General features: G+C 48.3%; 1 protein-coding gene across 1 annotated transcript in view; it reads left to right on the top strand.

The window, feature by feature from the left end:
- The first annotated feature begins 245 nt into the window (after positions 1–245).
- The window catches only part of LOC140209422 (uncharacterized), a 31,799-nt gene continuing 17,806 nt past the window's right edge, over positions 246–14,238 (top strand). The window contains exons 1-2 of the mRNA XM_072277668.1: positions 246–256; positions 11,928–12,244. Of these exons, the coding sequence (XP_072133769.1) occupies positions 246–256; positions 11,928–12,244 (328 nt within the window). The remainder of the gene's footprint in view (positions 257–11,927; positions 12,245–14,238) is intronic.

The following is a 14,238-nucleotide window of genomic DNA, read 5'->3' on the forward strand; positions in this document are numbered from 1 at the left end:
TGTAATGATGGGAGATCCCCTCTTCAATTCCAGTTTATGTGGTGGCAATCCAGAGAGTTCGACAGAATCAAGGAATTCTGTAGGAAAATGAGTGGTGTTAGCTCCTTCACTTACGGCATTGAAGGAGCAGTATTCTTTCATGATTCCAGGGAAGTGCCTAATTCATGTGAAGTTTATTTTTCGCATCATTTCATTAAGAGGAACCAAGATAGAATTGCTCGAGAAGAGTTCTGCAGGATTGTCGAATGTCGGGCAGGTGAGATCAATGCATTCTTCCATAGTTGTTGCTGATATAATCATATCTTCAGCTAATTCGATTTCATTGTTTTCATTTTTCTCAATCTTGTCTTCTCCAACATCCAATAAGAACTGAGAATATCGTCCTTCTCCCTCACCCAATCGCATGTTTCTCTTCAATTGAAACTTGACGAATCTTCTCCATAAGTACGATTTTTTAATGCATGAATTCTCCATATCAGCATCATTTCCGCGTTTCACAACTGCTAGAAGTTAAAATACCCCCAAAGGCCTCATTCTTGCCACATACATCACGAAGAGTGCGGACCACGGCTTCAAAGCTCTCCCGCCTAATCATGGGGCACTCATTCCAGACAATAAGCCTCGCATTTTGGAGTAAATTGCAGTATTGATGTTTTTATCGACGTTACAAAGGGCATCTTCATTGACTTTGAGGGGTATCTTGAATCTTGAATGCACTGTCCTACCACCAGGCATCAATGTTGCTGCAATACCTGATGATGCTACAGCAACAGCAACACCTCCATCTCCCCTAACTTTAGCGAGGAACTAGTTGATGATAAATGTCTTGCTCATTCCTTCTGGTGCATCAATGAAAATCATTGAAGAGAGATTCCTTTCCAAGCAGTTGCACACATATTCATATACTTCCCTTTGCTCATTATTCAATAGAGGTTCCTTCTGTGAAACAAATTCCTGCTGTTCATCTCTGTTGTATTGCAGTTCACGCAATAATTCCAGATTGTCAGCACTTTGAGTAATTGTACCGTTTCTTGGAGTTGGCAGGTTATATTCTTCAAGTGTTTTGCCCAAGTTCTCAAGTTTCTCTCGTAAATACAGAAGAGTTTGTCTATAATGCCTCTCATCGATCATCATATTAGGATCATTGATAGTTCTCCTCTCTATTTGTAAGAAATCTTCAGATATTGCATTCTTGAACCGGTTCCATAATTGCTGTGGATTGTTGATTTCAGTGTTTGTTAGCACTGAAACGACAAACAAATCTCTCATTGCTCTGGGCATTCTTGTTCTCTCTGCCTCTTTCATAGCTTGCTGCCAATGATCGTCAGCTTGCAACAATCCTCTCTCTCTGCAGACGTCTTTGAATGATGGAGAGATATCTCCATCATGTGTTTTCAATGATTGGAAAGACACTGGTCCCTTTGTGTGATGGAGAAGAAGTCTCAAATAGTAGAGGTCACCACTTCGACCCAGAACATTTGCTTCAAAAATGCCGGAGTACTCCTCCACTCTTTTCCCCATTCTCCTTCTTTCCCATCTCCTATTAGTCCACGTGTAGAATCTGGGAATATCCGCATAGTACAGGGTTCTTGCAAATGGATCGCGAGTGCAAAGATCCATGAATTCCGTTAGTTCTTGACATGTCATTACTCAGTTGTACAGCAACATTATCTCGAAAGAACACTTGATGCTGTTGGGGAAGGTGAACTTGAAGGAGAACAACGGCTGGTTCCCGCTCTTGAATTGGAAATCCAGTATCAATCCGACAGCTTCAGAGGGCCCAGTGTATCCGCCTGTCAAATACTGTGTGATTTCGTTTTCTCTATTCACTCCAAAAATTGCCCGATGACGCCCCTTCATGGTATATTTGATCACGTATCTGATGGACTTGACAGATGAGCATATTTCTACATTAGATGACAATTGAAAAATTTTATTAGTTGGGCATTATAGGGGACCACCCTTTCAGAAGTTATAGTTCGACTTTGTCGTCCTACGTGATGACCTTCGAATCCTCCCTTTTACAGACTGTCTCCTATACACCGGATATGAATCATCCCCACACCTTGTATGCTCAATAAATGGCATCGTGTACCACTTACTGCATGTACCATTTTGCCAACACGGTGACTTAGTGGTGCAATACGGACCATGTATCATGTGCTTCAATACTAATTCATGCAGCTCGGGATCTTCATTTGGGTCTGGTACTACTGCTTGAACGAATTTATCATACTCTTGTGGTCTTGGCTTGGATGTCTCATCGAGCCACGGCAGACAGTGCAAATGAGGCAGACCCCGCTTTTGGTATTCGATACTTAGAAACCATAGAAACACTACAGCACAGAAACAGGCCTTTTGGCCCTTCTTGGCTGTGCTGAACCATTTTCTGCCTAGTCCCACTGACCTGCACACGGACCATATCCCTCCATACACCTCCCATCCATGTATCTGTCCAATTTATTCTTAAATGTTAAAAAAGAACCCGCATTTACCACCTCGTCTGGCAGCTCATTCCATACTCCCACCACTCTCTGTGTGAAGAAGCCCTTCCTAATGTTCCCTTTAAATTTTTCCCCCTTCACCCTTAACCCATGTCCTCTGTTTTTTTTCTCCGCTTGCCTCAGTGGAAAAAGCCTGCTTGCATTCATTCTATCCATACACGTCATAATTTTATATACCCTCTATCAAATCTCCCCTCATTCTTCTACGCTCAGGGAATAAAGTCCTAACCTATTCAACCTTTCTCTGTAACTCAGTTTCTCAAATCCCGGCAACATCCTTGTAAACCTTCTCTGCACTCTTTCAACCTTATTTATATCCTTCTGTAATTTGGTGACCAAAACTGAACACAATACTCCAGATTCGGCCTCACCAATGCCTTATACAACCTCATCATAACATTCCAGCTCTTACACTCAGAACTTTGATTAATAAAGGCCAATGTACCAAAAGCTCTCTTTATGACCCTATCTACCTGTGACACCACTTTTAGGGAAATTTGTATCTGTATTCCCAGATCTCTCTGTTCCACTGCACTCCTCAGTGCCTTACCGTTTACCCTGTATGCTCTACCTTGGTTTGTCCTTCCAAAGTGCAATACCTCACACTTGTCTGTATTAAACTCCATCTGCCATTTTTCAGCCCATTTTTCCAGCTGGTCCATATCCCTCTACAAGCTTTGAAAACCTTCCTCACTGTCCACTACACCTCGAATCTTTGTACCAACAGCAAATTTGCTGATCCAATTTACCACATTATCATCCAGATCATTGATATAGATGACAAATAACAATGGACCCAGCACTGATCCCTGTGGCACACCACTAGTCACAGGCCTCCACTCTGAGAAGCAATCCTCTACTACCACTCTTTGGTTTCTTCCATTGAGCCAATGTCTAATCCAATTTACCACCTCTCCATGTATACCTAGCGACTGAATTTTCCTAACTAACCTCCCATGCGGAACCTTGTCAAAGGCCTTACTGAAGTCCATGTAGACAACATCCACTGCCTTCCCTTCATCCACTTTCCTGGTAACCTCCTCGAAAAACTCCAATAGATTGGTCAAACATGACCTACCACGCACAAAGCCATGTTGACTCTCCCTAATAAGTCCCTGGCTATCCAAATGCTTGTAGATCCTGTCTCTTAGTACTCCCTCCAATACCGACGTCAAACGTACCGGCCTATAATTTCCTGGATTACTTTTCGATGCTTTTTTAAACAACGGAACAACATGAGCCACTCTCCAATCCTCTGGCACTTCACCCGTTGACACCAACATTTTAAATATATCTGCCAGGACCCCTGCAATTTCAACACTAGTCTCCTTCAAGGTCCGAGGGAACACCCTGTCAGGTCCTGGGGATTTATCCATTTTAATTTTCCTCAAGACAGCAAGCACCTCCTCCTTTTCAATTTGTACAGTATCCATGATCTCACTACTTGTTTCCCTTAATTCCATAGACTTCATGCCAGTTTCCTTAGTAAATACAGATTCAAATAAAACATTTAAGATCTCCCCCATTTCTTTTGGTTCCGCACAAAGCCGACCACTCTGATCTTCAAGAGGACCAGTTTTATCCCTTACAATCCTTTTGCTCTTAATATACCTGTAAAAACTCTTTGGATTATCCTTCACTTTGGTACATCTTTTACAATGTAAGCGATGCACCTACCAAAGAGACCATCTGTTCCAGTGAGGTACTTCACAAACAACTTTCTCTTCAAGTCAAACACTCCCGCGATTAAATCTGGCCGATCATTTGGTGGCTGATGCCAAAAAAGATGCTGTCGGATTTCGGGCCAGTTTGGATTGCATGTCATTGTAATGAACAATGAGGCGTTACCATACTTCCGTATATACATCTTGGAGTCCTGACATCGTTCCATCTCGTATCTCGGTCCGACAAATGTTGAGGAGAGGATGATGCACCTTCCGATGTTTCTGAAATCATCGTCATCATTCAATGTATCAGTCAGGCCTCTGTATGTTGTTGATCTCAAGGTTGCTTGATTCCTTTAGCTCAGCCTCTCGCCTTCAATCTTAGCAGCCATACCGACCAGGTATTGTTGGAATAGATGTCCTCCTTTGAGAAGGTAATTAAACTCATTCTCATGGTTCATTATTCGATATGAATAATAACGCATTGCCGTCAGTTTCTTCTTGTTCGTCATTCGGAGTTGATAATGCCAGCCATCGTCTCCAAGTGGAAAGAAAAGTACGCATTGAAAACTGTCATATGAGCGATGGGACTCTGAGATTATTTGCAAATCAGCTGCTCGTTCTTTCAACACAATGTGCCGTGATCTTACTTCAGGTTCGGTGCTGTTCGGTATAATGACAGTGACTTCGTTGGCAATTTGTGCATTAAATCTCCTCTCACGTTCAAATGCCGGTCTCCGGTCAGGATCAGTGAGAATGGACGCCTCTGGCATGCCTCGAATTTGTTCTTTTGCAAGTTGAAGGGATGTAATGTACGGGTTTCGTTGTCATGGTAGGTTTTCCAATAATTCAACAATCTCACGTTGAGTTCCATCATTCTGGGGTATCCCCATTATCAATTCCACGCTGTCTTGAGGATCCATGAAGTAAATTTGAAGGAATAGGGCTTGCTGGTTGGGGTCTGGCATTAAATGTCCGATGCAGGGGCGGCGCTAAGGTGGCGCTAGCTGGGGCTATAGCCCCAGCAGAAATTGCAATAGCACCACCATAGCACCACCAAGAAATTAGCTGCAGCTGCTTTGCTTTCTCTGTATAGTTTTGAATACAGCTTGTTTCTCCAGTTGATCTAGTGAAACAGCGTCCCCAATTACCAGAGCACCCACGCAGCAATAAAGTTATAAACTCTGCTAGATCCACTCTACGCTTTTGCTTATTCTATCGTTGTCAATGTTTTGCTGTTGCTGTGCTCAGATCAGTTAAGCTGACCTAAGATCACTTAAGATGGTGATGTCACTCACTCTCAGTCATGTGAGAGATTGATAGTATACATCCAGGCGCAGATCCGTGGTCTCGTGAGACTAACGGATGCCACGCGCACACATTGTGCTTTTACAAGCGAGCGTGGGCCTGGCACGTGCATTATTTTGGCCGACGTGAAAAATGGATCCAGTTTTAGTGAGAAAACGACCTCATCCAGAGGAATCAGTGATGTCTCAGCCTGAGCATGTCTTAATTGAAAGTGACATGCAGAAAGAAGTAAGTGGGGCTGAGGACGACAGCAGTTCATCGAAGGAGTGCGAGGGCAAAGTAGGGGAACAAGAAATGGAGCGGGATTCGGAAGAGAACGTGGATGAAGCTGCTCTTAGTGCGAGTGGGAATACTGTTAGCGATGTCAGCCAGCAGCCTGAGGAAGGACCCCATCGGCCAACATTGAAAAAGTACCCTTTGCAACAGTTTGGCAATCAGTAAAGGAGTTTTATTCGTGGCTGGTTTGACCTGTACTCCTGGCTGGAATATTCAATCACAAAAGATGCTACATTCTGCTTCGCATGCAGGCATTTCCTATGTGGAGGACATGGGTTCCATTCTGAGTCTACCTTCACTGTCACCGGTTACCGCAACTGGCGGAAAGCTACAACAGTTTTCATAACCCAACATGTAAGTTGCAGGTGGATGCTTTCCTGGTGTCATGGATTCTTGATTACCTGACTGGCAGACCACAGTACGTGTGCTTGCAACATTGTGTGTCCGACAGAGTGATCAGCAGCACTGGGGCTCCACAGGGGACTGTCTTGTCTCCTTTTCTCTTCACCATTTAAACCTCGGACTTCAACTACTGCACAGAGTCTTGTCATCTTCAAAAGTTTTCGGATGACTCTGCCATAGTTGGATGCATCAGCAAGGGAGATGAGGCAGAGTACAGGGATACGGTAGGAAACTTTGTCACATGGTGTGAGCAGAATTATCTGCAGCTTAATGTGAAAAAGACTAAGGAGCTGGTGGTAGACCTGAGGAGAGCTAAGGTACCGGTGACCCCTGTTTCCATCCAGGGGGTCAGTGTGGACATGGTGGAGGATTACAAATACCTGGGGATGCGAATTGACAATAACCTGGACTGGTCAAAGAACACTGAGGCTGTCTACAAGAAGGGTCGTAGCCGTCTCCACTTCCTGAGGAGACTGAGGTCTTTTAACACATGCCGGACGATGCTGAGGACGTTCTACGAGTCTGTGGTGGCCAGTACTATCATGTTTGCTGTTGTGTGCTGGGGCAGCAGGCTGAGGGTAGCAGACACCGACAGAATCAACAAACTCATTCGTAAGGCCAGTGATGTTGTGGGGATGGAACTGGACTCTCTCACGGTGGTGTCTGAAAAGAGGATGCTGTCTAAGTTGCATGTCATCTTAGTCAATATCTCCCACCCACTACATAATGTACTGGGTGGGCACAGGAGTACATTCAGCCAGAGACTCATTCCACTGAGATGCAGCACAGAGCGTCATAGGAAGTCATTCCTGCCTGTGGCCATCAAACTTTACAACTCCTCCCTTGTAGGGTCAGACACCCTGAGCCAATAGGCTGGTCCTGGAGTTATTTCATAATTTACTGGCATAATTTACATATTACTATTTAACTATTTATAGTTCTATTACTATTTATTATTTATGGTGCAACTGTAACGAAAACCAATTTCCCCCGGGATCAATAAAGTAAAACTATGACTATGACTATGTAAGTTTGCGATGGAGGCATGGGCCGAATTCAGATTGAGAAAATATGACGGTTCAACATTGGGAAATATGCTTGACAAAGGACATGCAAAAATTGTCCAAGAAAATCGTGAGTATATGAGAGCAGTGGTTGAGTCTCTACGCTATACTGCGTGCCAAGGCATTGCCCAGCGAGGACACTGGGAGAATGATGGATCTGGCAATAGCGGAAACTGTGTTGAGTTGCTCAGTGTAATTGGGAAGTTTGATAAGACTGTAGCTAAAAAAAAAAAGAGGACAATCCTGGAAATGCGAAATACACCCATCACGATATCCCAAATGAAATTATGGGTATTATGGCAGATATGGACAGACGTCAAATAAGTGCAGAAATCAAGGAGGCTGGATATTTTGTCATCATGGTGAATTAAAGTAAAGACTTGAGTAAACAGGAGCAAGTATCAGTGGTGGTGCGGTATTTGAATAACGAAACAGTGCTTGAAGAATTCTTGCACTTCACTCCAGCAGAAGGGTTGAACGCAGAGTCGCTTCTTAAAAGCATTGAACAGACACTCGCCCAGTGTGTTATTGATTAGAACATGTGTATAGGTCAGTGTTATGACGGGGTGGCAGTGATGTCCGGGTGCAGTAACGGGGTACAAGAGAGGTTCAGGAAAGAGGTCCCGCAGTCATTATATATACACTCCATGCTCACAGACTTAACCTTGTTTTAGTGGATGTTGTGAGCAATGTACCACAGGCGGGCGGGCGAGTTTTTTGAAACTGTGCAGCTGCTTTACAACTTCTTTTCAAACTCTGTTGCCCACGATCTTTTCATGAAGAAGCAGAGAGAACTGGAATCAACTGCACAGCCCATGGAGTTGAAGAAATTGTCAGATACACACTGGGCATGGCAGTATACAGCTTTGTGGGCTATAAGGAAATCACTCCCTGCCATTCTAGCTACACTACAGGATATTATGGGTCAACCAAATGCAAGGAGGAAAACGGAGACCAGAGCTGTAAATGTACTGATTGACGAGCAGTTTGCTTTACTTCTCACTCTGTTTGAGGATTTCTTCCGAGTCACCAAGTTCATGTCAGACCAGCTACAATCTCCCAGTTTGGAGCTTTCATCCGCTGTGGATTTGGCTCAGTCTGCCATCGATGCACTCTCAGCAAAACGGGGAGAGGAATCATGGAGTGAAATTCAGACAAGAGCTAGGGACCTGTGCGTCAAGGCCGGTATACAGAGCAGACCACATGAAAGGAGACTGGCCCAGCCACCCTGCCGCCTACATGATTTTGTTGTTGAGGCCTGTCACATCCTCTGATGACCTTCGCAATCACTGTTTCTATCCGGTTATAGACAGATTTCTGACTGAAATGAAAAGACGGTTCTTAATTGAGACTGGGGGTGTTCTGACTGGAGTCTCAGCATTGAGTCCCAAACACAAGTTCTTCCTAGACAAGAATTGTCTTTGGCCAATGGCCCAATACTATGGAGTGACTGAAGTGAACCTGACTTCAGAGCTACATCAGGTTCAGCGTCTGCTGGAAACAAAACAAAAGCAAGGACAGACAGTGAATGACACAGTGGAATTTCTAGCTCTAATGAGACCCTACCGCGATGCATTCATAGATTTATACAAACTAATCTGCATATCACTGACTCTACCTGTGACATCTGCCTCATGCAAACGGAGTTTCTCTTTCCTCTGACGCATCAAAAACTACTTAAGGAACAGCAGCAGCGATGCTCGGAACAGCAACTTGGGCCTATTGGCCATAAACAGCCGGAGGACCAAAGCACTTGACATCCAGAAAATCGTTGATGCTTTCGCCAGCAATCACAACAACAGACGGATTGTGCTTCTCTGAAAACATTAATGGTGAGTGCAGTTGATTTTTAAAAAATTTGGGCCAAGACTAATGCTGATTATTATTATTTTGTGGTGGATACCTCATAGTCCTTATGTTTCCTGCAGATCCTAAAATATTACATTTACTGCTATTAAGCCTACTGGTTTTGCTTAGACTTCCAAGCGGTGATTCCGTTGATTTTTGTTTAAATTCAATAGCCGGATTAGTCGAGGTATTGAATGGTCAGAGTACGATTGTCCAACAACTGGTAAAGCCGTGCATCTGTTGTTTGCCTTATTTGACCTTAATAACGGTGTATCTTTTGCCATTGCTGACTATGTAATGCGAATAGCGGTGGGTTCGTTTTGTGTTTTTCAGTTGAAAAGCACGCATTGGACGCTGGTTGCGGGATCGGTGCGTGATTCACGTTGTCCGCTGTTGCTCGGATGCTCTGTTTGTTTTTTTTTGTTTATGCTCTGTGTAGCCCAGGTTGTCTCCGATGCTGTTGACACTGTAACAGTTCACTTCTATATTAGATCCATCAATTTATTTTGCTTGTGAATCAACAGAGGCATTTGTAGTAGGTACATAATGCTTGAAACTGACTTTTTAACGCCACGCGTCTGGCCTTGCGAATACAGCACATCCCTCAGCACCATCACTGAATCATTCAGCCCCTCCGTAGCACCAACAAGGAAAAACCTCTGGTGCTGCCACTGCCTTCAATAAAAAGATTTAAAAGAAAAGAAATACTCTTCAAAGATTGTCTACCTGGCGTCAGTGGTCGCACAACCAGGAATTGTGATGTGCTCGTACGACCATCTACCACCTGCTCTCGTGGCTTTTCGTGACTCTGATCGGGGGGCTAGCCTGCAGGTGCTACACCTCGCCCAAGAGTGGCCTACAGGCTAGCAGAGGGAAGTGGCGCCTCACACCTCCTTTGGTAGAGACACACCTCCAACCCCACTACCTTCATCCACAGTAACGGTCTGAATGAGTTTGGAGGTTTCCTGGCAGGAGAGTTTGGGGTTGACTCTGATACTGGTGATGTGATGGATGGTGCTGGAACAACGCAAAGATGCTGCGGGAGGAACTCAGCAGGTCGAGCAGCCTCTGTGAGGGGTGGTGGGTGTGTGTGTGCGGGGGGGGGGGGGTGGAAGAGGAGCTGTCATTGTTTCTGGTGGAAACCAGATCTGAAAGTGGAGAGGGAAGACAGCCAAACGAGAAGGGAGTGGTGAGACAGGAGCCGGAATTGGGAATGTGAGATGACAGGCAGGTTGTACCAGGTAAGGGAGGGGAGTGGAAGGCAGGGGTGGGTGGGTGATCGATGCAAGCAGACAAAGAGAGGAGCAGAACTAAAGGTAGAGAGAGCAAGGTGGTAGGAGGGAGGGAGGGAGGGAGAAGCTCAGAGATTGCTGCTGGAGGGAGAGAACCAGGAACTCAAAGATCTGCCAGTGCCAGACTTCATAAGACACAGGAGCAGAATTCGGCCATTCAGCCCGTGAGTCTGCTCTGCCTCTTCACCATGGTTGAGTAATCAGGACTGATAAGTCGGCATGAATATGGAGACAGGAGTAGGGCACATGGAACCAGGCAGGGATTGGGTGAGGGGAGAGTGTCTCAGCGATCCTTTGGGTGAGCTGAGGTGTGTGTGTGTATTTATGAATGGAAGCAGAAAGGAAAGGTGAAGGGGGCGAAAAATGTGAGGACCTGGGGAGGATTAGAAGGAACAGGCTGGGGGAGGGAACGGAATTTTACTCAAAAGTGGACAATTCAGTGTTCCTACCACTGGCTTGTAGACCACCCATGTGGAATTGAGGGGATGTTCCTCCAGCCTCTGTCGGGCCTCACCCTGTCAGTGGGACAGGCGTGGATGTACAGGTCAGTGTGGGGATGGGGGAATGGGAGCTGGAATGGTCGGTATCTGGAAGCATGGGATGGCCTTTGTGGACCAAGCATAGGTTTTCTGTGAAATACTCCTCAGGTCTGTGTTCGGATCTGTTGGTGTAGAGAAGGCGACCTCGGGAGCACTGTTCAGGGAGTGTTAAGGTGCCTCCACAACACATGGAATATCAAAGTTCAAAGTAAATTTATTATCAAAGTGCATGTGTCTCCATATACAACCTTGGGCATACTCATATAACCTACAGAGTAATAACCATAACAGAATCAATGAAAGACAGCCCAGCTGTAGGAAGATGGCGCTGGTAAACCATAGTGACTTTCTGTGGGCTGTGGACAATACTTCTACATTTAGCTCTGGTCACCTCATTATGGGAAGGATGTGGAAGATTTAGAGAGGGTGCAGAGGAGATTTACCAGAATGCTGCCTGGATTAGAGAGCATGTCCTCGTTCCCCCTCGCCCTGTTTCTTCACTCCCTCACTCCCTCCTCCTCCCCTTCTCTCTTCCTCAATCCTCTCCCATACCTCCCCCTCCACCCTCTGCTGCTTCTCCCACCCCCTCCTTCTCCCCTCCGCCCTCTCCCCTTTCCCCATCTTTCCCCTCCCACACCCTCCTTCTCACCCTCCCACTCCCTTCCCCTTCCCTGTCCTCTGCTCTTCCCCTCCTTCTCCATTCCCCTTCCCTCAACCCCTCCCTCTCCCCTCCCCTTCCCTCAAATCCTCCCTTCCCTTTCTCTCCCCCCCCCCACCTCTCCCCTTCCCTGGCTCCCTAACTTCCCTTCCTTTTTTCTCTCCTCTACCCCTCCCTTACCCCCACACCCTCCCCTCCCTTCTCCCGTCTCCCCACTCCTTCTCTGTCTCTACTTCCCCCTTCTCCCGGTTCCTCTCTCCCCTCTCCCTCCATTCAATCGTTCCCCTCCAACTCTCACCTCCCTCTCTCCCCTCTATCCCTCCCCTCTCCCCTCTCACCTCTCCCCCCCTTCCCTACCCCCCTCTACCCCAGCCTCCCCCCCCCCCCGGTGCCCCTGGACAACACTCCCGGGCGGGGTTGTTCTCTTGCCGGAGCGTCTCTCTGCGTTGCCGCCTCCCGTATCTCTGGTGATAGGCGCACCGCTCTACACTCGCTCTCTGCTGGAGCCTTCACGGTCCTAGCCCGGGCGAACGGAGGCGGCCGATCACAGGATCCCGCAGGAGTCCACCGGCTGGGCTCCGATCACCGTCACGGAGCAAGTGAGAGTCCGCAGCTGGTTAACGGATCACCGTCACGGAGCGAAGATGAAGCCCTTCCTGGTTGCGCTGCTTTTGTCGGAGGAAGCCAGGGTGAGTTACTGTTGCTTCCCCTTCCCCACACGCCCCTACGCTACTCCGTACCTGCCCCTATTCTTCACCGTCCCGGGCCCTTCCCCTTCCCCAGTCCGTCCCCACCCTACACCGACCCGGGCCCTTCCCCTTCCCCACTCCGTCCCCACCCTACACCGTCCCGGACCCTTCCCCTTCCCCACTCCGTCCCCACCCTACACCGTCCCGGGCCCTTCCCCTTCCCCACTCCATCCCACCCTACACCGTCCCGGGCCCTTCCCCTTCCCGTTCCCCTTCCCTACTCCGTCCCCATCCTACACCACCCCGGGCCCTTCCCCTTCCCCACTCCGTCCCCACGCTACTCCATCCCGGGCCCTTCCCCTTCCCCACTCCGTCCCCACCCTACACTGTCCCGGACCCTTCCCTTTCCCCACTCCGTCCCCACCCTACACCGTCCTGGGCCCTTCCCCTTCCCTTTCCCCTTCCCCTTCCCCACTCCGACCCCACCCTATACCATCCTGGGCCCTTCCCCTTCCCCTTCCCCACTCTGTCCCCACCCTACACCGTCCCGGGCCCTTCCACTTCCCCACTCCAACCCCACCCTACACCGTCCTGGGCCCTTCCCCTTCTCCTGCCCCCCTCCGTCCCCATCCTACACCGTCCCGGGTCCTTCCCCTTCCCCACTCCATCCGACCCTACACCGTCCCGGGTCCTTCCCCTTCCCCACTCCATCCGACCCTACACCGTCCCGGGCCCTTCCCCTTCCCCACTCCATCCCACCCTACACCGTCCCGGGCCCTTCCCCTTCCCCACTCCATCCCACCCTACACTGTCCCGGGCCCTTCCCCTTCCCCTTCCCCCCTCTGTCCCCACCCTACTCTGTCCTGGGCCCTTCCCCTTCCCCTTCCCGACTCCGACCCACCCTACACCGTCCCGGGCCCTTCCCCTTCCCCACTCCGACCCATCCTACACCGTCCCGGGCCCTTCCCCTTCCCCACTCCATCCCCACCCTACACCGTCCTGAGCCCTTCCCCTTCCTGTTCCCTACATTATCTCTGCTCTTCTCTCCCTCCGCTCCTTCCCCCGTTCTACAACCGTCCCTGTCCCTCCTCTAAGTCTCCTGGTACCCGGACCACCACCAGAGCCCGGTCCCGAAACTTGTCGGCCCTAATACCCACCAACTCCGAGGACACCCACCCCTCCCCAGCTACCGAGGAACAAGCTGTGGGATCGCCATCAGATTCTGGCCCTGAATACCGTCTGTACCCCTTGGGACGGCTCAGGTCATGCTGATCCATGGTGATTCACTGCTGAACGTCCCGCCTGTTATTGCAGCCTCAGCCCCGATAGAGTCATACAGCTCTGAAAAAGGCCCTTTGACCCAACTGGTCCATGCTGACCACAGCACACTCTCTGCTTGTCCCAGTGCCTGTGACCCTCCAAGACCCTCCATGTACCTATCCACATGCCCCTTTCTGTTGCAATGGTACTCGCCTGAACTGCTGTTCATTCTATCCTGATGGAGTCAGCCCCCACTCACCTCCAAGGACACCTGTATTCCTCTCTGCCACTCTGACAGCTTCTACCCTCCAGAGCTGTGTGGGGAAGGAGTCCTGGGGTTTAGAGCCAGAGGTGACGAGGGACCTGCGATATACTTTAAGGTCAGCTGTGGAATTTGTTAGTGAGCCTCTGGGAGCTTCCCTGAGTTCCCTGCCCCTGACCACCAGAGTGGCTGTCAAAGCAAGGATGTAATGCTGAGGTTTATAAGGCATTGGTCAGACCACACTTGGAGTATTGTTCTGGTATTAGAGAGAGTCCAGAAGAGGTTCACATGAATAATTCTGGGATTGAAAGAGTTAATGTATGAAGAGGGTTTGACAGCTATGGGCCTGTAATCGCCGGAGTTTCAAAAAATGATGGGTGATCTAATTGAAACCTACCATAGAAAGGCCTAGATAAAGTGGAAGTTGAGAGGATTTTTTCAATAGTGGGGGAGTTTAGGATCAGAGGGCAAA

The sequence above is a fragment of the Mobula birostris genome, chromosome 14, assembly GCF_030028105.1.
Source record: "Mobula birostris isolate sMobBir1 chromosome 14, sMobBir1.hap1, whole genome shotgun sequence".
Taxonomy (NCBI): Eukaryota; Metazoa; Chordata; class Chondrichthyes; order Myliobatiformes; family Myliobatidae; genus Mobula; species Mobula birostris.